Source organism: Python bivittatus, unplaced genomic scaffold, assembly GCF_059951505.1.
Source record: "Python bivittatus isolate LINGU-HERP-01145 unplaced genomic scaffold, Pbiv_v1 ctg000110_np1212, whole genome shotgun sequence".
NCBI classification, from domain to species: Eukaryota; Metazoa; Chordata; class Lepidosauria; order Squamata; family Pythonidae; genus Python; species Python bivittatus.
Genome location: NW_028277045.1, coordinates 642,503 through 668,101, shown reverse-complemented (window position 1 = coordinate 668,101; position 25,599 = coordinate 642,503). Strand labels below are relative to the sequence as shown.

Sequence of the window (25,599 nt, the reverse complement as noted above, 5' to 3'; positions counted from 1 at the left end):
TGTCAGATGGTTCCCGCACCGTTGGAGACTTTGTCGTCTTTTTTGCTTTAATTGTCTGAATAGAGTTATTCGTGGGCTCCCGTGGAGTGGTTTCATTAAAGGAGGCTAAAAGGGAGGGCTTATTTTTGGAGCAGAGCAGGAATGCTGAACAATAGAAGTTCTGGCACGGCGACCACTCTCCTTGGTGGGCTCCGATCCACTCGGGCATTTGAGCTCCGGCAGTTTATCATTTCCCCAGAATTAGCCTCGGTGTTTTTTTTTTTCTTTTTCTTTTAATTTCCAGCAGGTTCTGTGGTCGTTCTTGCTCTTCCTCTTTTGAGACCTGCTGGGTTTAATCTCCAACCTTTTGCATTGTAAAAAAACTTTTTAAGACGCTCCTCCTACGCGGGAGGAAAGGACACGCAAGCTTGCTCGTTCCTGGAATCTCAGAAAGAGGGCTGACATGCAGGACGTTCCTGGGTCGAGTTTGGGCTGACCTCTCTGCTGGTCCTTTGACGGAGGGGAAACAACCTGTGATTCTTGGAGACCCCTCAAAGCTGAGAAATTTGGGGGGGGGATGAGGCGTGCCTACCGTTTGGAGGCAGGAAACACACGAAACTCTGCTGCTCGGTGGTCAGACGGTGGAGTTGAGAAACAAAAGGATGAAACTAACCCCCAGTCCCAGGAAAACTATTTTAATTATTTGTTTATAATTTAGATTTGTAAGGTCGCCCAACTCAACAATGACTCTGGGCAGCATGCAGATGAAAAAGCAAGCAAAAGAGAATAAACATAAGAGAGGGAACAAACATATACCTTACTGAAACCAAAAATACACTTTAGGTGGATACTTCCTGACCTATCCAGAGCTTGGGGATCAAACAGGTGTTTAAGGATCATTTAAAAGACTGAGGATTTGGGGCAGTCTGAGTCTCTGGGGGTGTTGCTGTTCCAGAGGGGAGGCGCCACGACAGAGAAGGTGCGTGTCTGGATCCCATCGGATGGGATTGTTTAATGGGCAGGATATGCAACACGAGACTCTGGGAGAGAGGTGGTTCCTCATCCAACCAGGCCCTATGCCGTCAAGGGTTGCAAATCTTGAACGGCACCCAGAAGTTCACGTGCTAAATCACAGCTGATTGAATACAACCTATTTGGCCAGCACAACCCACTTAGCCTTAAACCAGACAAGCTGGGTTGCGGCTTAAGGCATTGTTTACATCCAGAGAAAGTTGAGCAAGCTGATCTATTTCAGATGTTATGGGTTGCAGTTTCCACCGTTCCTTGGCATTGGCCCTTCTGTCTGAACCTGGTGGAGGTTGAAGACCAAAACATCTGCAGCACATCAGGTTGCCTGTTTGTCGGACAGATGATGTTTGTTGAAAGTTCAGAAAACAAATGTTCGGGGTGGGTGGCAGTTTCTCCTGCTCCGTCTCTCTCTCTCTCTCCCTCTCTTGCACATACATCTATACTGGCAGTCGTTCTTGCTTGGCTGGGTGTTAAGAGTCCAACACACCCAGGCTAGAGAAGATTGGCCTCCAATTTGCCTCTTGAGCGTAATTTTCAAAGACGCTTTCCATTAATCCTCGTGCAGGACTCCGCTCCCGACGGATCGCATGAAATCATGCATTGATTTCTCATTTTGATAAAGCCAACACAATAATCCCAACAGAAGCTGTGATTGGCTTTTCATAATACCAAGACACTCGGCTGGCGAGCCCAGGAGGTTAAAAACTTGTGAGTCAGATTGGGTTAGTTTCTGATCATCTGGTTTCCGATTTTAATGTATGCAGCTAAGAGGTGGTGATGGCTGCTGGCTTTAGAAGGGAATTAGACATATTCCCAGATGGATATGGACTGTGTTGCTGATTCTTCCTTATGAGAGCTTAGCGCAGTGTTTCTTAACCTTGGCAACTTTAAGATGGGTGGACTTCAACTCCCAGAATTCCCATGGCTGTCTGGGGAATTCTGGGAGTTGAAGTCCACCCATCTTAAAGTTGCCAAGGTTGAGAAACACTGGCTGAGTTGAACTGCCATATTCAGATCTAGCTTACCTTTATTGCTGTGGGATGACTCCAAGAGAGCATTTATTGCCAGAATACATCTTGCTGGTTTGGAAGAAGGAGAATGCTGGATTACACAGCTTTTTAGTCTGTTCTTAAGATTTTTATTTGGCTGCCGCATCTTGATGTAACACTGCAGTCCTTCTGCTTAATTTGGGCTCTCCTTTCAAGCAAACATTGCTTGCACCAGAGCTTCAAAAACAAGAGTGCACAGAGTGGAAAGAATAAATGTTTCGACTGGCTGTTCGTGTGCCTTGTTTTGGGAGTTCTCGCTTTCACTAGTCATTTCCCTAATTTCATCTAGTCATTTCTCTCGTGTGCACTTTTAGTGTGTGTGCCGGGAAGCTCCAGCTCTGAAAATTGACCCTCTGAATTAAGGACAGTGCAGTTGGTGCTGCTATTTTAATCATCATGAAAAAGTCTGTGCAGCATTTCAGATAGGAGGTGCTTTGGAGCATGGGCGTACCAACCACTTGCAGCTCCTTTAAAGCAGCTGCGTCTTTTCCCAGGATCACACAGATGCCCTCCAGAGCAGCCAGGCAGTCTTGGGAAGATTATGGCTGCTTTAAGAAGTTGCAGGCAACGGGTAGGTTTGCACCCCTGCACACTTTGCAGATCTTTTTGGAATCGTAGTTGAAGTGCTTTGGAATCCCGATAAGGTCATTGTTAACTTAACGTTAAAAGGTTTGCTTCAGCAATGATCTGCACTATTTTGTTAGGTGCAAAGAAACAGGTAAAGAGCCAGAATGGCTAAGGCTAAGGAGACTCAGGTTCAACTCCTTGTTCAGTCATGAAGGCTCACTGGATGATTCGGGGCTGCTGTCTAACTCCAGCCTTCCTCACAGGGTTGTTGGGATAAAACTGGCCCAGGGAGCATAAAATGCTTCCAGCGTTTGGAGGAAAAGCAGAATATGAATCTAAGAATGAGGTTTTTACTCCCTGTGTGAGTGGTCCAGACAATCCAAAAAAGTTCTGCTCTGTGATAAAGTGAACTTCTTCCATAAGTGGAGACAGCCAGGAGCCAGACTCACTTTCAGGAGCTTCCCAAGGGAATCTGCCCCCCCCCTTTTCTTTCTTTCTTTCTTTCTTTCTTTCTTTCTTTCTTTCTTTCTTTCTTTCTTTCTTTCTTTCTTTCTTTCTTTCTTTCTCTCTCTCTCTCTCTCTCTCTCTCTCTCTCTCTCTCTCTCTCTTCATTCATTCATTCATTCATTCATTTTCTCTTTTGTTAAATTTGCTTCATCTTTTCCTTTTATCAACACATCTATAAAGATAATTTTTTACTAATATACAAATATAAAGTAACAATACAGTGGAGATTTTAATATTGAGTAATTGAGTAAGTAACAGTACAGTGGAGATTTTAATATTGAGATTGAAACATTATGATAGAACTAATACTTTGATGTGAGTTGCAGTGGTTGTTATATTTAACTTTGGATGAAAAAGCCAAATAATTTTATGCTTGTAATATTGACATCCTAAATTGAAATTAATATTGACCAGATTTTTTCTTTCCGTTCTCTGTTTTTAATACTTTAAGCTATCTAAACAATAGAAAGTTAATAGTCTCTAATCGTATCATATAAACATCGCTGTATTGAAACAGTACAGTGTATGAAGATTTATAACAATATAATAAAAAGGGAAATAAAGGAGTCATTCAGATGGATAACTCCTCTGTGGATCGAGCGGTGCTCTTTTCATGCAGATAGGCTCTTACGGTTAAGTCTGTTTTCTTTAAATATTTACAGTTCCCCGTTTTTCTTCATAGGGTGATGGTGTATGACCTCCGCAGAAGTGAACCTGTCTCCTCGCTCTACGGCCACCAACTGGGTGTTTCTGTGGTGCAGATGGATGACTGGAAGGTTGTCAGTGGAGGAGAGGAAGGGCTGGTCTGTGTGTGGGACCAGCGGATGGGCACCAAGCTCTGGGAAATGCATGCCAGGTGAGGCCCTCCTGCTTCTCGGTCTTCTGTTCCTCCTGCAGACTGGAAGTGGGCAATCAAACAGTGAGACCCAGAAGTTCTGGGCCAAAGGGAGGGTCCTTTCCAAGAGGTGCCCCCTCCCTTTCCTGTCGCTCTTCAGTTGTTAGATCATCTGGGTTCACCAGTTATTGACAGATCACCTCTCTTAACCCCAGCTCACCTGGGAAGTAAACAGAGGCAATAGATATTTAGTCTAGCACATAAAAAACAGGTGGGATCACACCATTGCAGCTGCCATCTTGACTTTTTGACCACCCCCTGTGGACACCTCTGGTTCGTCAACATCTGAGGTCCTCAGCTTCCCTATCCTGTTCTGGTTGACAATCTATGGGGAACCACAGCCCATTTTCCTAGCCTATTTTTTAAAAACTACACACTTTGATTCATTGTGGAAAGAGACTCAGCTAGGTTGATGATCATCAGCAGTCACTCATATCTGTGGGGAGTAAGTGGTTGGGTCTGCCGGACTTGAAGGCCGTAAAATTGCTAACCCTGGCCACTTTCATAGCCGTCATCCACATTCATGCTTAGAGTTGGGGAGGTTTCAAGCAGGGCAAATCTACTTTATTGCTTTTTTACAAACCTGGTAAGCCCCATCCACGCCAAAAAAAGCCAATATATTGAAATAAATCATTCCAAGCCTAGGAATGTTACAGTACCAGATGGGAAGAGAACTTACCATTTTTTTCTTATAAAAGCAAAACAAATATATTCCTCATTCCCCCAAACTGCTTTCATTTCAGGAATTTAATTCAGAGTAAGCGGAGAGTCACTTAGAACACTAAGCCACAATGCAGTTGGTTTGTCTTTGGCTTAGTGTGATGTCTTTTAAAAAATCCTGGCTTAGGGTTACACGTCACCTTCTTAGTGCAGCCTGCTAAACCCTGAATCATTGATTTTACGAAACACAGTGTTTCTGAGCCCAAAACCCAAAGCAACCATGATGTGGCCATCAAGTCACGCCATAATGCAGGCTTGCCATTGCCTATCAGATTCTGTGTGGACACCCACACTGTGCTCCAAGTCCTTGCCAATCTTCTGCTAATCCTCCGAGGCATTACAAGCAGCCTTGTGTTGACTTTCAGCCTAACTTGGTCTTAGAAGACCTCTCACGTCGTTCTTCATCATCGCTGGAGAGAACGCTTAGAGAATGGCTTTTCTGTGATGTATTTATTTACTTAAAGAACCTGTACAGCTGGCTATCTCATATGGCGATCCTAGGCAGCTCACAACTGCCAGTAAAAAGAAGAATAAAAACCAGACATCCCTTCCCACCAGGTGCCACCCCAACCAGACTGTTAGCCTCTTGACTAGCCCAATGCTTGAGGGAAGAGCCACGTCTTCAGGGCCTTCCCAAAATCCAAGGACTCTGCAGCTGTTTTGCAGGGCAGGCAGCACTGACCAGATAAACCAACCCGATAAGCCAGCTTGGTATATTCCTGGGTTCCTAAAGAGTTTGTAGCTCAACAGGAGATCAAATGTTTGGGTGTTGAGATTTGCGATTCAGCTCCCGGTGTCTCCGGGCAAAGTGGAACAGGCCTCTGTCTGAAAAAACAGGGAATCCTTGCCAGCCCCCAAGAGCCTGTACTGATTTCTTTTTAATGGTTTTTATTAAACGATTTTACATAGATGATAAGAAATGCATTCAGAAAAAGAAATACTTTTTTTCTTAAATACTTTTTTTACTTTTTATATATATATAGTAAAGTAAATATGAAAAAGTAAAGAGAAAACAAAGAGAAAAGAAGATAGGGAAGGAAAGGAAAAAATGAAGATAAAAAAACATAAAAACATAAAACATGAAAAAATATATACTGTATATATAAAGAAGTGGCTTCTGATCTTCCTCTTGACAGTTATACATACAATTCTACTCAAACCTCTCTGTCTAAGGCTTTGTCATAATTCCCTTCTTTCTATAATCTATACTTTCTAATCATTCAACCCATAAGTCACAAAGTCATTTTCTTTCTTACACAAAAAGTTCATAAGGGGTTTCCAGTCATTGATGAAGGTCAATAATGACCTTTCTCTAGGCCTGAACGGATTTCTCACCGAGGCTTTTAAACAGAGGTGCATGAAAGAAGCCAGAGGGACAGAGTCTTTCTGTGTTGAATTCTCACTGCAGATCAGATCAAGATGAGGAAGACTATATGCAGTGTTTCTCAACCTTGGCAACTTTAAGATGGGTGGACTTCAACTCCCAGAATTCCCCAGCCAGCTGGCTGGGGAATTCTGGGAGTTGAAGTCCACCCATCTTAAAGTTGCCAAGGTTGAGAAACACTGCTCTAGAGAGGGAGTGAAAATCAAACAGCTTCAGTTGATCTCAGGATTCACCTGTTGCCCAGACTTTAATCTAGAATCCCAGTTCCCCTGTTTGCTATACATTTGTAAGACGCTTGTGTCACGCTCGTTTGCCCCTTTTATTCCATTTCCTGCTGTTCCAGCTGCATTTCAGAAACACTCCACTTGATGGTGCTCAAAGCCATCTTTCTTCCTTTAAGTTCCATCTTCTCCATTTTTTTTTTCCTTAATCCGGTTCAAGAAACAAAAAATACTTTCCATGTAACTGGAATGGCAAGACAGTCAGTAAGACGCTTACATCGAGAGGCATGATCAGCAAAGTCAGCCTTCCATAGGCAAAATGGGACACCAATCCATGCCCTGGAAGAGAAGTTGTTAAAAAAGTCAGAGGGGCCTTGAGGTTTTCAGAAGGACAAATACCTTTAGAAAATTTAATGTATGGGATGGAAGAATGCCTGCTCAGACAGCCCAGTGCAAGAGGAAGAATGTTGGAGGAGAAAGGAAATAAATGTGGATAAGGACTAATAGAACGACATGCTTAGTAGATCATCCAGACTCAGGGTTTGCTTAAGCACAATTGGCTGGATTCATGCTGTACGCTCAGCCAAACCAAGCAAACTGCATTGTGCCTAGTTGAATAGGTGAGCTCTGCCAGGGTCTGGACTCCTGAGCTGTGCCTTCTTGTAGCACTCAAGAAACTGAGCTGCAGCGTGGAAGTCGCTGGTTCAAACCCACGGCCTCGGACTCGCTGGCTTAAGGCCACGGTGCGCATCGCTGTGATGGTCAGCTAATTACATGCCATTGTTAATTTGATTTCCAAAGCCTTCTGCAAGAGATCCGTTCAGGCCTCTGGTAAGAGCTGTCTGCTCATTTCCTGCAATTTGCTGCTTCGGAAAGAAAAGGAGAAAAAAGGCCTGTAGGAGAAAAAAGTAAATTTTGTTAAAAATAGATAAAATAAATTTCACTGTAGGGTCTGGCCCCTTCCTCTGCTTCCTTTGGCCTCTCAAGAAATGAGTCTTGAGGATATGTAGCTCCTGATAGAAAGGGCATCGCTTTCTCTTGGCCTCAACTTTCCATCTGCAACATGGGGCTAATAAAACTGGCCTGTGTTTTAGAGAGCCTTTCGGTTTTTTTAATAAGGGCATTGTGTGGGAAGTACTTTGAATTCCCTGTGGCTAAATAACGGAGTGGGTGGTCTGTTGAAAGCCAGTTACGAAGCATATCGCTCACAAGATGTGTGTTTAAAAGTAGAGTCAGGTGATGGGTTCGTATCCACAGCTACAACTACAGCAGTTGCAAACTAGAAAGGAGGCCGAAAGCGCCAGTTAATTTCGCTCTAAGCATATAGCGGTTTTGATCAAAACTCGCAGTGCATCCCTTTCATTTCAGAAAGGTTGAGTGGAAGGGTTTTTTAAAAAAAAAATTCCTAGGGTTTTCTTTGTGGGTTTTCTTCAATTTACCATGCATTTGAATAACTGGTCAACCATTGTTATCCTACTTTTAAATAAACAGTAAGTTGCTTGTCAACCGCATTTAGATACGGAGACCTTAAAAAGCCACTGAAAGACTATGCACGTCCTTCTTCTAGGCACCCGGTCCGCCACCTCCAGTTCAACTCCCACAGCCTCATCACGGCCAACATCCCCAATGAGAAAACTCCCCGAGGCGCCAGCATCACAGACGATGACTTGACCGCCCACCGAAGGTGAGAGCCGACTTGCGGCAGTGCTCTTGCTAAACCAGGAGGAGGCGCATGTGACACTCCCAGGGTTGCTGAACTACAGCTCCCAGCAGTCTTAGCTAGACAGTAATGGGGGACTCTGGGGGTCATCCCCACGTTGGCTTTCCTCGTCTTAAACAAAAAGCAAAGCAAACGAAAAGAGGAGAAGCTAGAGTGGGGGAGCGAGACTGTGCTGTCTGAGAGATCAACCTATGGTGCTAGAGAGCCAGGAACGTTAGTGGCCACACCAGCAGGGCTTCAGGGTAGGAACGCATTCAGCTGTAAATGCCAAGCGAGTTCTGCAGTGAGCAGCGGGAGTTTGGCTGATGCTTGGAAAAACAAACCCAGCGCGATGGGAGAAGGGGTGGTAAGATGTTCAAGCACCCATTATTATTGGTCGGGGTGTCTAAGGTGGAGGGAAATTGTAGTTTAGCTGCTTCTGGATGGCTACAGGCCTCCCCTCCTCTTGTGACACAGAACAGCTTGGCCACCCAAATCCTTTCTCATTGGGACAGAAGTGACATCTTTAGGAAAACATCACTTCTCTTCTCTTCGGACCTGCTTTCTCATGTTGTGAGCTGAGAAGGTGAATACAAGAGAGTCAATATACAGTATCTAGTTCAGGGTTTTTCAACCTTGACAACTTTAAGATGTGTGGACTTCCACTCCCAGAATTCCCCAGCCAGCATGGTTGGCTGGGGAATTCTGAAAGCTGAAGTCCTAACATCTTAAAAGTTGCCATGGTTGAGAAACATTGATCTCGAGGCAGAATGATCAAGAACCATTAGGAGTGCTCTTTCTAGAGGCACGGGCCTAATCTGAATTGGTTTGTTTGCTTTTTAAATTTCTCCTTGCCCCCAGGGAGTTAGCCGGGTCTAGAACAGAGTTTTTCAACCTTGGCAACTTGAAGTTATGTGGACTTCAACTTCCAGAATTCCCCAGCTCACAAAAAGTTGAAGCACACACATTTTAAAGTTGCCATGGTTGAAAAATTGCTCGAGTGTTTTGAACTGCTGGGAACTAGGCTGGTTCAAAAGCACCCTGCTTACTTTTTTGACCCATTCTCCAATTGCTTCTCTGAGTAGGCATCGAGGCATCATCTACGCCTACGAGTTCTCCATGGACCAGTTGGTGGCTGAAAGCATCCTTCCTATCTGCCGCTCCTCTTACAACGAAGTGACTGGCTACAACTACAATATTGGCCTTGCGGTCCCCTATGACAACATCTAGGTAGCGTGGGAAGAGGGGACATTCAGGGCCAACTGAGCTGGGCCCTGGAGGAGAAGACCCCGAAGGATGGACTCCCAGCAGTTCCCTTGGAGAACTTGGAAGCAGCAGGCTGGCCAAGCAAGCAGCAGAAGCAGAGGGGCACGGGGCCCCCAAAGCTCTAATAACGGCGCTGTGGGAATGGAGAAGAGATGCTGGCCCACGGGAACCATGATATGTAGGCAAAGATCAGGAAGTAGTAATAAAGGCTGCAGCCCAAGGGTGCCAAGACCGATTTGGTGGAATGGAGAACAAGGAGTCCGTTCCTTGCACTTCACTGAAATTGTGCAGTGCTGCTGTTCTGGAGCAGGTGCCAACACCACCCAAAACAACTTTCCTTCTGGACATCTTTAGAAGAAGGGACTTTGGGAGCGTTTTCTTGTAAATAAAATCTCTTTATTAAGTGGTGGTCTCAGCACAAGGGGGTTGGTGTGCTCGAAAATGGCTGTTTTATTGTCAATGCTACTTGTTCTTGAAACCCCAAATTAGGAGGAGGAGAAGATCCAGAGGCCCCCCTGGTAAGGGAGAAAATCCTGTCCCACCTTCAACGGCCGCTCCCCTTCAACCACAGGTAAGTCGAGCCAAAAGGGCACATTTGTGTAAATCTCCAGTCTTCTCCATCTCCACTTGCACTTTGGCTGATTGCAGCAGGACTGCCGAAGCAGCACCCAGGCTCAGCGCAACCACAACAGAGCACAAGGTCCTCCTTTGCCTGCGCCAGTCTCTCCATGCCAGACCTTGCTGGCTCGGTCAAAAACCAGAGCACGAGCCGTCTGTTAAGGCCCCCCTGCTGGGTGGGCTGAGGCAGCTGCCAAACTAGCAGGGGGACATGACAGGTGCCTCCCTCTTCAGCTGCTGACTTGCTTGCAGGAGAGGAGGGCCTCTACCCCCTCCTTTTCCGCAAGAAGTGAGGGCTGAAGACAATTGGGACTCGGTGGCCCGAGAGAGGTGGACGAGGTATGTGCAGGACCTGGGCACCCGAGAGTTTGCAGCCCTTGTGCCATCAGGAGGGGAGAAGAGCGACTGGTATACATGGGCAAAAGGTTATTTTCTGGGCAACTTTAGAATGTTCCTTTTTTCCCTCTGCCCCATGCCAGTTGGGCTAGTCCAGCAGTTTCCCAGAAGGAATATTTCCAGAACAGGAAGGGGTTTTCGGTATTCTGGAGGTAACCTGACTCCCCAGTGTCAGACACAGGGCCAGGCTATCACTAGGCTGTGCTGGAAACTTCCTTCTCGAAAACTGCTGCTGTAGAGGAAAAATGGGACACGCCGGGGTTCCCTGGATTGCCCATATATATCGGTATCGCTGCAAAAGAGATATGCACACATGTGGCTGTAGGTATGTTACTGTGTATACATCTAGGGCAGTGTTTTGCCTTGTAAGATGTGGGGACTTCAATTCCCAGGGAATTCTGGGAACCCACATGTTCAGGTTGCCGAGTTTGAAAAACACTGCTCTAGGGTTACCAGGTCTGGGCTGCAAAAACACGGCAGGCCACTAGGGGGCGCCACACATAAAGCTTTGCTGCCCTCTAGTGGTTCACTCTCTGGTTTTTTTTTTTTTTTGCAGCCCAGAGCTCATAACCTTGGCATGGTATACACCTTAATATATGGCAATATGTAGTTACGTACGTATTATCATATATTAGGGTATGTGCCTATTCCTGTGTGTCTGTGTATATTCACACAGACACATACCGTCATGTAGGCTAAGATCTCTTAGGGCCTGCCTAGAGCACATAGAGTAATATAGGCTAAGCTCTGTTAGGCAGGCCCTAAGAGATCTTACCCTACATGACTGTATGCGTCTGTGTGAATATACACAGACACACACAGGAATAGGCACATACCCTAATATATGATAATATGTTACCAGCTCTGGGCTGCAAAAAACCAGAGAGTGAACCACTAGAGGGCAGCAAAGCTTTATGTGTGGTGCCCCCTAGTGGCCTGCCATGTTATTGCAGCCCAGACCTGGTAACCCTAGAGCAGTGTTTTTCAAACTTGGCAACCTGGGCTGGGGGAGAAAAAAAAAAAAACACCCTGTGTGTGTGGATATTAATCGTTGGAGAGATTGTACTTGAAATAGGTCTGTGTGCAGAACGGTACAGCCCCCTGCCCTAACATGTTCAACTAACATATAAATAAATATGCCTATATTAGCATGCAGAGACATGACTTACATGCACTTTAATATATGCTAATCTGTGGTAATATATTCAAACACATGCCAAAGCCTATTGGCATATATTGGATTCTCTGATATATGCCACTAGGTATTAATATATTCAAACTACGTTTGAATATCTCAATATATATTAGCATATATTAGAGATCTAATATATGCTGTTGGTATAAACTAGCATACTTCATATGTGCCGATTTTTAAAAATATATTCAAAATATATTTGCATATATTATAATAGAGTAGCACATATTAGTATACTAATTCGTGCCAACATGCTTTGACACGTGTTTGAAATACATTACCATAGATATAGCATATATTAGAGTACATGTAGGTCATGCACATGCACTCTAATGTATGCTAATATATTAATCACATGCTAATATGCACATATTTACAGAACAGTAATACAGTATGTACACATTAGCATGTGGTTGAAAAAATTGCCATATATTAGTGGGGCGTATATACGTGTACACAGACTTGTTAGCATATTTAGTGTACTCCAGTCATACCCAAGTTATGCCCTTCTGTGTACATATATACATATTAGCATATTTTAGTATATAAATAGAACTATCTGTACTAATAATGCTAATATGCATATAGGAGAATGCCTATATATACTACTGTATAAAACCTAGTAATATATATACTCATTCGCCCCAAAACTTACCGTGGCCAGTGAGGCCCCCCTTCTAACTCGGAGGGTCCTGTTGGTGTTTGGGGGAGCAGGGCCTTCGGGTGTTGCTAAAGCCCCCGGTGGGCTTCTAAACTCATCCCAGGAAGCTAGGAGAAAAACATCCATAAAACAACACAAATACACTAAGCACAACGTTCAGTCAAAACTGAGGTCCTTTTACTGGGGAACGGAGCGTTTGTCTGTAACTCCGAGGAGAATCCACGTGGCTGGTCTGGATGTGTTGATCCGTGGCAGCTGCTCCAAGAGACCCGTTGCCCGCCCACCCAAGCTCCCTGCCGTGTCCTCCGAAGCCTCCCCCGTCTCCAGCTTCTGCGCGGTCAGTAGCAAAACGCCATGGGTTCCAGCGTGAGGAAGCGGACGTGCATCTTCGTCTCTATGTCGATCCCTTCCCATATCTGCCATTGAAAGGGGGAAAAGCAAGAGTTAGAGGAGAAAAATGGTCTCTCTGATCCTACAGTCTTAAGTCATACTTCATAAAGTCGCAAACTCATGGCTGGAAAACAGACCAGGTAGATAGACAGGCGTTCCAGAACTCAACTTACAGTTCAGTTGGCCCTAGATTTTTTCCAGAAGGTAGCTGGTGGAAGAGAGCTTCGTTCCAAAGATCGTACACCTACTTCCCCACCTTTGCCTGGGCCTGTTTGACCACCCTTCAGGTGGCCAAGTTCTGCTGCTGTGGACCCTTTGCCCATCTCCCTGAAGGGGGCCTCTTCTCCATGTTCCCTTGGCCAGTTTGCCTAACCCTGCCCCCTCTTGTAAAGTTCACAGCACCCTTCTCCAATATATGGAAAGCTAAAAGAGTTCACTCAAGCAAACTGGCGCCAGGCTTCCGTCTCCCACTGCAGAGGCCACCCTACTGAAGATGGTTGGGATTCCCATCTTCCATTCTGGCTCATGTGCTTGAGAAGGATGGTGAGAGTTGAAGCCCCAAGACCAGGGAAGGGTGAGGGAGCTAGGGGGATAAGACCAGGGAAAGACCTTGAGATTGGGGAAGGCAGGATCTGAAATGCCCTAAGTGTGACCATTACAGGAGGTTCCTTCTCAATCCCAAAATGAAGCATAGCATCCATTATCCTGCTTAGAAGTTTGCTCAGCCAAGAAGCTCCATGGGTGTGCTTGGGACAAATCACAATTTTTCAGCGGGGGGTTTTTTCCTCCTCTTTGTCAAGCGTTAATCCTGCTGATAAGGACTTCTCCATGTTGTTTTCTAGGCAACATTCTTGGAAGTGATTTGCCCTTACCTTCTTCTTAGGGCTGAGAGAGAGACTAGGCCAGTCACCCAGTTGGCCTCCATGCCTAAGGCAGGATTAGAACTCCAGGTCTCCCATCTTCTAATTCCTTGCCTTCTAGACAAAACTGGCTCCCACCTCAGCCTAACCCACCTCAAATGAGGTGAGGACAAAAGAGGGATACCCAATATTCCATAACCTGATGTATCTTCCAGATTACTTGCAAATTGCAACCTAACGGCTGTGTGAGATTCAGAGCCGATTTGACTGAACCTCCAAATGGACGTGCTGCCCGAATCGAATCGGGAAGCTGAAGCTTCAAACTGAATGAATCAATCTGACCATGTGGAAATACTTTTTTCTCCCCAGATCAATTCAGAAAATTGAATTGACCCAGGTTGACACTTTGAACCAAAGCATCAAATTACTTGGCCTTCCCCGCCTTCCCCAAATGGTACTGGAAGAAATTGGTGATCCAAATTAAACCAGATCCTCTCTGCACACCCTTATAAGTTAGAAATGGACTGGAGCAAGCCAAGAACAGGAGTAAGGTCAGTCCAGGAGAGCCTTTAATTTCCTGCAGTTGTCTTAGTGTCTCGCTTGGGTGGGTGGATAGGGGTGTTACCTATCCTTGAGCAAACTTAAAAGCTCAAAATTGGCTACAGCCCTTGCTTAAACAGCCTATTCTCTCCAAGACATGGTGCACCATCCGTGGTCCTGGTGTTACCCCTCTCAATTCTCTGCTGAAGCTCTACTGCCCCACCCTGCAGCCCCCATCTGAGACTTTTTGTAAGTGTGACTTTCTTTTTTCCAATTTAAACAAGTTCTTAACCTTGACAACTTGAAGTTGTGTGGATGTCAACTCCCAGAATTCCCCTGCTGGCTGGGAGTTGAAGTCCACACATCTTCAAGTTGCCACGGTTGAGAAAGACTGGCTTAAGATGAGAGGATGCTGAGAACCTCACCATCCTTCTGCAGCCTGAAGTAATTCGGTCCAGATGCTGGCCTTTTTAAAAATGTCATTTTATTTGACCACCATCTGCCACCCATCCACTTCCCAAACCAGGTCAAAGTCAGGTCTAGCCAATGCTTTCTAGACCAGCTGAGCTTAGCTAATTCTGGGTTAGGGATTTGGGGTCTGAGAGTATTACCAACAGGAGAATGCTTGGAGAGAAGAGAAAATTAAGACAATTCCTTCCCAAGGGCCCAATTGGCAGTTTGAGATTCTTTCTTGGAACAAAAACGACTTGCAGTCCTCATCCAACACAGGAACGATTGGCTCGACTGCACTTTCTACTCTAGCCTAAGACTGTCCCTACAGCAGTTTTTGCAAGACAGCAAAAGTGGGGGGGGGGGGAATGCGACTGATGTTCAATGAACATCCAGCCCTAGTCCACCACCCCTTCCTACACTGATTATTTGGGGGGACCGTGTGTTGAAAACCCTGAATGGAAATGATTTCTGTGGGTTTGGAATTGTGTGCAAAAATTGCAGGGGGATTGCTTGGCAGAACTGAGCGCAGATGCAGCCCCAAAGCCCCGTCTTTCCAAACCACTGGAAATGCAGAGAAAACTTCTCACCTTCAGGAAGTCATCAAACGTGATCCCTTCGTAGACTTGATCTGGCTCCTAAAATCAGGAGGGAAGAGAGATTTATTTCAGGACCTGAAAGGGTTACAGGGAAAAAAAAGGAAACCATCAGAAAAGGTAGAAATGGAAATGCACCCACACCTTTAGGAAATTCTGAAGGTAACATTTGAATTAAAACCAGGAATATCGTTATGAGGTCTGATGCCAGGAATGTAAACGAAAAGCACCATCATTTATTAAAATATAAGCTGACAGTGGCAAGAATCAAACTGGCACAACTCATAATTTGGTGTTTTCTTTGTTTTTTGCATTTAGTTAATTAGAAAAAGAAAAAGGCATAGAAGAAAAACCTTGCCACCCATATAGGATTCGGAGACTAAAATTGAAGAATATACAGCCGTGGAAACACTGATGATATATATTCACAGCAGAAGTCTAACCAAATTCATGCAGGACTGGTTCCCTTACGTGCAAATGTATCACACAGCACAGCTTGCTAAGACACTTAGAATATGGTTTTTGATGAAAAAGAAACGTCTAAAAACAATAATAAAATGATCCAAGAAGAAATGTCTAAAGTAAAGTATAGAAATATTCAACTAGCAATCCGTGGTTGGGGGAAAAAAGGGGAGGGAATAGAAAGAAAGAGAGGGGTCCACCAGAATGCCCTTTTTGTAATGGTTTTTAAATCTTTTTGCTTTTTCTTTGCTTTTTCTTTCTTTTTTCAAAATCCTTTAAGTACATATATGTATCTTTTTCTTTGCTATTTATTCATTCAATTTGTATGCCCCCCCCCCCATCTCAACAAGTGACTCTGGGTGGCAAAGTAAAATTAAAGTAAAAGCAATTGCAACAATACAAAAGTTCATTTTTTTGTTTGCATCTTTTACTTAACCAATAAAAAAGAAGATATAGATATATAAAAACCCAAAATGTCAATAGATTTTTTTAGATTACGTCTATTTCAACAAGAAATGACCTCACTGCCTTCATGCTGTTGGAACTGCAGTGAAATTAATGCTTTATTTAAATAGATTGTTCCATTTGGGACAGAAGGAATTACATGCGTTAACTTTAAGATTTAATATTTTCAGATGGATACTTGTATTCTTTTGAAATTTATCTCTAGCACATGGGAACTGACATCTGGACAATGGAAATACTCTTATAGCAAAAGACTTATTGTATATATATCCTGCATGTTTTCATTTCTTTTTTTAGCCTTTTTTCCCTCCCCTTTTATAATTTGGTGTTTTCTTTTTCTTTGTTTTCTGTATCTATATGTTAATTAGAGAAAGGGATAAAAAAGGCTGTAGCTTGGAAGCAGAAGTCTTTTTTTTTTTTACACAAGCCTCCAGGGGCATCTTGGGGGGTCAAAAAAGTCAAGATGGCAGTAGTGACCATCCAATCAAAGCCTGCCCTTTTTTTACACATGTTGCATGAAGGATTGTGTTGTTACCTCTGGTTAATAAAGCTGCTAATGTTTCCACAAAGGTCTTTTTAAACAATTCTGCCTATAAATTTATAGTCAAGATGACATGACATGAGGAAAAAGGGGTGAGGAGGGGAAAAGAAAACTTAACACGCTCGGTAACGACTGCATGTCTTAAATCATTCACAGAGTGAGATGCCACACCGCAACTAATATTTTTAATAGAGCTGGTGTATGATGGCTGTATCCCACTCATCTCTGCCTTAGCAGTAGCTATGCTACAAAAAGCAGAAAAGCACTTTCCTATTTATGACACATGTAATTACCCCCACCCCACCCCACCCCACCCCAGGGATTACAAGTGAAAAAAACCAAGAGAGATTGCAGATAGAATTAGATAGGTAGGTAGGTAGGTAGGTAGGTAGGTAGGTAGATGAAAGATAGATGAAAGATTGATTGATTGATAGATAGATGATTGATAGATAGATAGATAGATAGATAGATAGATAGATAGATAGATAGATAGATAGATAGATGATAGATTGATAGGTGATAGAAGAAAGAAAGAGAAAGAAAGAAAAAGATAGATAGATCGATAGATCGATCTAGTAGCAGAGGTAGGAAACCTGTAGCTCTCCAGATGTTGCTAAACTCCAACTCCCAGCAGCCTCAGGCCGGAGTAAGGGATGCTGAAGACTGGTCCAACAGCATCTGGAAATCTATGTTCAGCATGATCGCTATTCTTCTGCTATCATGTTCTTGATAAGGGTTAGCGTATGAAAAAGGTCAAGGTGAGGCTCAAGATGATTTCACCCCAGAAAGCGCAGAAGACACCAGCAGCCACCTTCATCCCAAGTAGGCAAAGTGCTTGGTCATTTCTCATCACCCGGATTTCTAATATGACTCGGAGAAGCTGCATCTTCCGGAACGCTCCGTGCGGCTGCTTCTAAGGTTGGCCTGGGTTGCGACGGGCCTGTGTGCAGCTAACCCCCTTGATAGTGCCGTGGTCAGCCAGCGTGGATGCACATGTCTCTGGGAAAGCCCTCAACACATCAGCGGAGCCTTCCCAAGGGCGTGGGTGCTGCTCCTACCCTTCAAGCCAGGAATACGTTGCTTGCACCAACATCCTTTGTGTAGCCGTGCCAACCCATTCCTGTGAAGATTTTTATCCTACAGAAGCTACATCCATAGTGACGGTGTGGCTCACACCATCAGCATGAACTTCAAACCATTTGAAAGAGAAACAGCACAGACAAGGACAGGATTGGCCTTGGAGAAGATACGCAGGGATCATGAGCAAAACATGACCACGCAAGAAAGAAATGTAACGTTGCTCCACCTTGGCTCCCTTTGGAAGAGGAAATGTCAGGCTTTCAAGATGCTGTAAGAGCTTATCTCAGGAAACTCGAGTTGGAGCATTTTTGTGGTGTCTGTTTCCTGGCCTGCCCTCCTTCCAAGGGCTGAGAAATAGGAAGGCAACTTCAGACAACTGCAAAATTAAGGAAGAGCAATGCTATGCGCTCACCAGAACCCCCATTCAGTTGGCCCCAACCCTGCTCATCTTTCGGAAGTCATTAAAAACTCAATTTTTCCCCAGGGCGTGTAGGCAGGGCAGACCAACCTCCCTGTCTTGGGCGACGCATCCTGGATTTGACAGCCTTGAGCGTCTGTTTGGCTTTATCCTGGAGATCACTGATTATCGTTTATTTTAATTCTACGTTAGCTCCCCACAGTCACTTCAGCAAGTTGGATAAATAAATGGGATACATATGTCAATAAACTGGATAAATGAATTAACTAACTAAATGTGGAGCATCTGTTTGGGGAAAGAGCCCTCTCTGGTTGATGGTCAAGCTGCAGTCCCTTCTCCTCCTCTTTCAGAAAAGAGACCAACGCTGGGGAATCTGCTCCTTTAGGATCACACCCAACCTACCATTTGTCCCACGCAGACGCTGGCTGCCTCCATCATGGCTCCATCTGCTATGGACCTCGCTGACTCCTTATCCAGGTGGGGGTTTCCCGAAAGCATCTGTTGTACCACCTGGCTGGAAGAAGCAAAGGTAGATCTGATTGAAGCAGCGGCAGATCCCCAAAAGAGCAACAGGTTGAGCAGAAGGCCAAAATGATACTTTACATTCCTGTATTCCTGCAAGGTGATCTTGCCGTCGCTGTCTGCATCGTACATGTGGAAGAGGACTAGAAGACACAAGGGGAAACAGAAGAATAAGCTGTAAGGGCCAAATAAGAGCTGAATCTGAGATAAAAACTCATTGTAAGTAACAACAATCCATTGGAACGCGACAGGCAAAATCCATCATAGGTTGATACCCCTAATGCAAGCTTTATTACTGTCAGGTTCAGCCCAAAGAACTCCAAGAGACAATGCAAATACAGTTCTGTTGCGTTTATTAGCTTCCACCTCAAGACAGAAATCTCTCCAGACTGAACCCAAGTTCCCAAGCCAGCCAGCCACAACCCCGTGAATTCCTTAGGGTGGTGCCAGCCTCATCTTCTTAAACTTCCCACTCTCCTGCTGGGGGCTAAGAAAACGCTTATCTCCCTGAGTGTGGCCTTCATAACACCATAACATCACAATTACACCCTGGCAGGATGTTCCCCTCCCCAAAAAATGGGATAGGGAAGAAGTTCAAAAGGTTAGGCCGATAGTTTTACACCATGAGGTCTGCAGTTGCAGGTCAGTTCTGAGGAGGAGGCTGTAGGCGGGATGCAAAGGGTCTCAGAATTGGACGGAGGCATTTCGGCCCTCAAATCCAACTCCTTGTTCGGTGCAAGAACCTAAATTAAAGCATTCCAGACAGAAATGTCTAATGAACACTTGCAGCGAAGGAGAGTCCAGGAACTTCGAGGATGTTTTTTCCCCTAAGCTTCAAGCAGAATCTCTCTTCCCAGAATTTGACTCCGCTCTTCCTTATGCCTACAAACCCTCTTAACAGGCACAGGAGATATTCCGCAAGTCCCTCAAGACCTGGCTATGCGATCAGGCCTGGGGGGCCCCAGGGGACCGGGGAGATTTTGCGATGGCCCCCTTATTAATATTATCCCCTCCTTTTTTGTGTGCTTGTATAGTTATTTTTACTTGTAATTGGTTTTTAGGTATTTATTCTTTTCAATTGTTGTGCGCCACCCGGAGTCACTCTTATGCGAGAGGGGCGGCTATATAAATACGATAAAATAAATAAATAAACACACTAGTTCAGCTTCTCCAGCTCTCAAAACCACAAAAGCTGAAGATCCTACTCTATCCTGCAAGCAAAGATTTTGTTTTTCTCTCCTTCCTCCCTTCCTTCCCTCCACACGCACGCCAAGCAAAGTTGCATTTCTGCGGAAGAAACACCTTCTGCCCTTTAGCAGAGCCATTTACAGATCTGCGTTTACTCGAGAACCTCAATCAGGGGAGGCTGCTATGGCCCAGACGGGAGCAAGAGTCAAATTTTAGTCTCTTGTCGCTTCTGATCTTCACACGACGCCAGTGCCCTAGGACAAGACGGATGACACAATTCTGCAATGTCTACAGCTCCGAAGCGGGGTGAGGTTAGCAAGTACAAGGTTCTAGACAGAAATATTCATGATCAGCTGCCGTTGGCCGCAACTGAATTTCCAGATTCAGCAGCAAACATCTGGTACCGTCTTTTCAGACGAACACATTTTATTAAAAGGCGTACTGAAAGCTGCAGCTTGTGAGAACTAATGCCTTTTAATAAAAATCTGTTCGCTTGAAAAGATGCTACCGAGCTCCTCCTGATTTTTGGATACCACGGATGAACATAGCTCTCCCCCTCCAAATTCAGTGGTGGCGTCCCCCTCAGGGCTGGCTATGGGGAGAAAAAATGGGGGAAGAGGATCGTCACCCATAGCCTTCTGGATTGGATCGGCTTTTGGCCCAGTCGAGTGACACACCAAGAGCAACGTCTGGGGCACTTGCTTCAAAAAAGTGTCCCTGTTTGGACATAAATTACAACAGATGGATGGTATTACAGCCCTAATATGATTATTTTATCTGTTGAAGTTCCACTGATTGATTGCCATTTTAAAAACTGTTAGCTGCCTCAAGATGCTTCGGAATTAACAAACGGGTTATAAATCACTCAATCACTCACGAACCCCAGCAAAACACAGTTCCATATTAAGGGACTGAAAAATAAAACACGTTTTCTTTTTCTAATTGGGAGAAGATGGCATAAACAGACTGGGTTCAAAGATGGTGCTAAATCTGGGTCAGGTTCGCATTAACCGTAACTGCCCACCATGGCTTATGTTAGGTGTGTTGTGTGAATCTAGCCATTATGTGTGATCACTAATACGGGAACTCAACCATGTGAAGGAAGAGAAAACAATACGCTGTTAATTCCCTTCTTTACAGTGGCTGCCTTAAACCCAGTGAAAATATTGCCTAAATTGGTCCTCCCCCATGAAAAAAAAAAGCTGGGTTGAAAAGGGGACCCTACATTTCAGCTTCTGCTTCCTGAAACGTGCCAGCTGCTCTTCGTCCATGTTCAACTCAATGGGCCGGAAATTGGACATGATGGTCAGAAAATCCTCAAAGTTGATTTCGTCAACAAACCCCTCAGAGGCTCCCTGCAGATTCCTGCAGGCACAGAAGAAGTTATTGTCCTGTTTGCTGGCCACAATCCCTTACCCCCAACACCCAGCGAGCTTGTAGAGACCTCGACTTAACTAGAAATAGGAAAAAGGTGGCTTATTGGAACTACACAATGTCCCACCCGCACTTTATTTACAGAAGTGATGGTCTCGCCATTTGAGAAACACCCTCTGGGCAGTTGATAACCCAAACCTATAGATAGGTACAACTGGCATTCACTATCATTTTATTACTTCGGTTCGGCCTTTCTGGGTTCCCAGGACCCTTGGGATGAGGTCAGTTAAAGGACAAGCAATCGCATTCATATCATATGTTAAGCTTGGTTTGTTTTAATCTTAGCTAGTTTTTTTTCTTTCTTCACACATCAGGCAAGGCCCCCCCCTCCCGCGTGCTTAGTTTATGACTCATTGTGTTGTGCAAATGCAGGCAATGGATTAATTCAGTAACCAGATTAAGGGTGCTATGCGAATCCAATCACAGGGTGGCTTAGAAATGTGAAAGCAGTGGAGGAAAAATAAAAATAACAGTGGAGAAATGCCACAGGGTGTTACAGCCACAGGGTGTTATAGGTAGTCCTTGTTTAGCGACCACCTCGTTTGGTGACCATTCGCAGTTATGACAGTGATGAAAAAGTAACTTTGTGACCAGTCCTCACATTTACGACCTTTGCAGGTCTGTAAAGTAAAGGAAAGTTGAAGGAAGATCATAAGCACCATTGCAATTCCACTTAATGACCAAGTTGCTGGTCCCAATTGTGGTAACTAAACAAGGACTGCCTGTACTGGACCTTGTCATTTCTCTGGGAACCCAAGCTATGGTACATATTCTTGTCTTTAGAATACCCCTACAAGGTAGGCAAAGCTGATGAAAAGCAACCACTCCTCCACTGGTGAGCTTCACAGCTGTGGGTTCAAGCCTAGATTTCCCCAGTCTTAGTCTTACACTCCAATCACTACATCTTCAAAACCTTCACTGCACTAAACAGGCTACGGGGGCAGCGATCTTGTAAGTCACAGGTGGTGTGGTGGGGTTTCCCATTTGTGACGGCCTGTTGGCGACCACCCTCGCCTCGCAGACCAGAGCTGGGCTCAGATGACCTTGAGAAATTATCTTCTCAATGTGCAGGCTGTTTCGTTTTTCCTAACTTCTTCAGGGGAAGGAGAAATGCCCCCGTGCTTCTCAAAGTCAGCCCCCTACCCTGAGCAATAACTGACACACTGCAATTTGGAAAGGGGAAAGGGACGGAAGGGAAGGGCTGGGAGGGAGAAGCATGAGAATTTCTCTAGCTGGCACTGCAAACATTACATCATACCATATGGCTATTTATCTGCCTTTTGGTCAATATTTAAGAGCCGGATTAGATATTTCATATTGTATCTTTGTATTAATCATTCCTTAGCTATGGGGAACAGCTCATTTCCGAAGTTCCTGAAACCTAAATCCAGGGTCCCGTGATCTTTTTCTTATACAAGTTTGTTCCTTGTTATATGTAGACAGACTTAAAATAAATATTTAGAAACAAGTGGGAGGGCCTCTCCAACAAGCAGCAGGATAACAAACAGATCTTCAATACCCCGTCAACCGAAAAATCGGCCCCTGGGGGAAGACGGTTGGGTCCGTAGGAACGCTGGGTCTTTACCCCATCTTTGTCTGGATCCATCATTCCTGACCATCGACATATTCACAAGCCCAACTCATCCCGCATATTTTCAGAGGCCCCTTTCTGTGGTTGGTAAGATCCCTGTCGACGGACGAAGACAGAACTTCCCTTACCTCTTGTCAAAAAAGGCCTGGACGATTTTGGACCGAATTGGGTTGAATTCTAAGTCGGGCACCCGATCGAAGTTCTCCTTGCTGTAAACAGGAGAGAAAGAGACAGAGAAAAAAGTTGGTTAAGACCTAATGAAGACTCTAGCTCGCTCCCAATGAAATGCCTGTCCTTAAGCACCCCTATTGTGTACTTGAACAAAAGACTGGCTTATTTATGGCTTCGGCACTCATCTAGGTCAGTGCACAGGGCCCACAAAGGTTGCATCGAACAACCCGAATTCACTGCTTCCAGTCCAATCTGGGATCCCACACAGTCCCACCACGTTCCCTTTGCTTTCAAGGACCTCCCCTTGACCTGGTTCCCTCCTTAGCTAGCCACCATCCTGGGTTCACTTGGTCACTAAATTCCCCATTCCTGCCTTAAAACAGCCTCCAGAAACAACCCAGCCCACTTATTTTACCTCTGAGCCTCTTCTGCCCTGAAGGCTTCCACAGAGGCACGTGCAAAACCCTTTCAATCTGAACAGTTTCAACTTCAAAACTCCCCAGTTCAAGATGGGCAGTTCGAAGCACTTTGAAAGTTTTCGGTGTGAATTTGCCCGTTCCCTCTTGAAACAGCTGCCTCCTGTCCAAAACAGGGTGTTTCAAGTCCCAAACGGCATCATTTGCACAACCCTTCCCCCGGGAAGCAGTTCTCTTTTCTTTTCGAAACTCCAGGTGGGTTCCTACAACATGTTAAACCAGGGTTCCTCAATCCCAGCCGCTTTAAGATGGATGGACTTCAACTCCCAGAATCCCCCAGCCAGCCATGAATTCTGGGAGTTGAAGTCCATCCCTTTTAAAGTGGCTGAGATTGAAAACCCTGTGTTAAACTAAGCTCTAATTAAGTCAGGTATTTTATGATTCAGCGTAGTAAACCCAGCTGTAATTCCAGTGGCTTGGGCTATCTAGCCCCCTTTAATCAAATGCGATGCTGGACGCAGCATGTCACATGAATACAGCAAGTGTGGCTTTTAACCTGGATTTAGAATTAAGGGCGCTGTGTCAACCAGCCATGCTGTTAGCAAAATTTGAGAGTTTCTGACTCTCCCCAATTAGGATTCAGTCTGGCGGAAGATCCGACACGAAAGTACCAGCTGAGATTTTAAAGTTTTACTGAAAGCTTGCCAATGGAGTCAGCTGGGGTCTCCCCTTAAGACAGAGAAGAACCCCAGTCACACCCAAAGAAGAAGATTGTATACATGTTTCTTACAAAGAGATACAGCCATTAACAAATGATTGGCTGAAATTGGCATAAGTTTTGGATCCTCCTCATTATTGGGGGAAACTTATCTTCCTGATGACCTATTGGTTACTAGTCAGAGCTTGGGGCACCCCCCTCTGATCGTCTGAATTTTATTGTTCCCTAGAATGCAGATCGGGGTCACTTTCTCCCATATCTTTATGGCCTCGACACTTTGGGAGACAGGATGTCTGCCTAAAGCCTTTCAACATAACAGAAATGAGGGAAATGTGTGAAGGTTCATGAACAACAGTTTCCTTGTTATCCCTTTGGTTTTCAAAGGTAAGGAAATAAAGATGAGAGAAACTGGGAGCCCTTTTTCATAAGGTTTCAATGCAACTTTCTTTTTAAACTTTATCACGGAGACTGATTTCCTCTTGTGGCCAGGAATCCTCAGCCACCTTACTGTAAGTTACTGGAGGGGGTCAGTTTTGCATCCCCCCCCCCAAATTCCTTCTGGTTTGCTTTGCCATCAGAGGGATAAGGTGTCTGATGATTTGGGTGGGGGGAGTTGCTGGCTGGAGGGCAAAATCTATTGGAACATCTCCCCAATATCCACCAAGTGAGATTTCTTTTGGTTTTTCTGTTATTTTTTCCCCCCTTGGCAAAAGTTAATAGTTCTTCCTTGGCTGAAAGCTCTGGGGAGGGATGAGATTTGGGTCTCTCCCCCACCCATCCCCAGCAAATTCATATGTAGCTATGTAGAAACGCGCCCGCCCGTCCCTCCCTCCCTCCCACCCCTCAATGAGAGTGGTGTGAATCTGCATTTTGCACGCCCATGGAAAGGTCAGCCTGGAGTTTTGCACAGCAGAGGCTGGCCTAATTAAGCAGGCAGGGGAAGGAAGGAAAAATCTCAACGGGAAAATCAACCAGAACGGGCGAAATGGGGAGGGGCAACGTTTTCCCAACTGCCCCCTCCCTTTTAAGCCCAAGTGCAAAAGGGAATGATTGCAAGACACAGGTGCACATTTTAAACTCAACTTGCATGCACGTGCGCGCATTTGTGTCTGATGTTTGTATATACAGTATCTTATAATCTCAGGAAATCCTTTCTTTTTTATTGCTACATTGTAAATGCAACTGAAACAGCGCATATATTGGTGTGGGACACGACTGAACGGATTTAAAAAAAAGAACAGGAAACAAGCGTCTCGTCAAGCAGATTAATTTTTTTTAATCTACTCTTATCGCTTCGCTACATTAGACACGGAGTCCTTCTACTGGGGAAAGCCCCTTTTCTAACGTCGGTACTGTATTTTCGCCAAGTTGGGGGGGAAGGGGGATGCTCTGGGGGGGGGGTCTGACAGAGGCAAACTGAGAGAGGTGGAAAAAAGAAGACCAGTGGTTTAGTTCAAAGTCTGACTCAGCAGAAGCTCAACAGGCTTCTTAATTCAATATTCTGTGCATTACACCGTAACCGATTACGGCCATGCACTGAACATTTTTCTAGGGCAGTGTTTCTCAACCTG

At 44.8% G+C, this 25,599-nt stretch overlaps 2 protein-coding genes across 8 annotated transcripts in view; one reads left to right on the top strand and one right to left on the bottom strand.

Moving 5' to 3' along the window:
- The window catches only part of FBXW8 (F-box and WD repeat domain containing 8), a 66,774-nt gene extending 50,953 nt beyond the window's left edge, over nucleotides 1-15,821 (top strand). Inside the window, exons 9-13 of one of the 7 annotated variants that reach the window (XR_015795444.1) lie at nucleotides 3,814-3,987; nucleotides 7,919-8,035; nucleotides 9,136-9,697; nucleotides 9,806-9,887; nucleotides 15,341-15,821. Coding sequence is in view for 1 of the 7 variants with exons in the window: in XM_088136642.1 (XP_087992768.1) it covers nucleotides 3,814-3,987; nucleotides 7,919-8,035; nucleotides 9,136-9,280 (436 nt within the window). In the remaining 6 variants the exon portion in view is untranslated. Of the gene's footprint in view, nucleotides 1-3,813; nucleotides 3,988-7,918; nucleotides 8,036-9,135; nucleotides 10,053-13,805 lie in introns of those variants that run through there. The other 6 variants (XR_015795440.1, XR_015795442.1, XR_015795441.1 and 3 more) reach the window with 6 other exon arrangements.
- TESC (tescalcin) overlaps nucleotides 12,466-25,599 on the bottom strand; it is a 33,868-nt gene continuing 20,734 nt past the window's right edge. The window contains exons 3-8 of the mRNA XM_007423539.4: nucleotides 22,852-22,932; nucleotides 20,924-21,063; nucleotides 18,592-18,653; nucleotides 18,391-18,498; nucleotides 15,017-15,064; nucleotides 12,466-12,602 (exon numbers count right to left, since the gene is read on the bottom strand). Of these exons, the coding sequence (XP_007423601.1) occupies nucleotides 12,525-12,602; nucleotides 15,017-15,064; nucleotides 18,391-18,498; nucleotides 18,592-18,653; nucleotides 20,924-21,063; nucleotides 22,852-22,932 (517 nt within the window). The 3' untranslated portion in view covers nucleotides 12,466-12,524. The remainder of the gene's footprint in view (nucleotides 12,603-15,016; nucleotides 15,065-18,390; nucleotides 18,499-18,591; nucleotides 18,654-20,923; nucleotides 21,064-22,851; nucleotides 22,933-25,599) is intronic.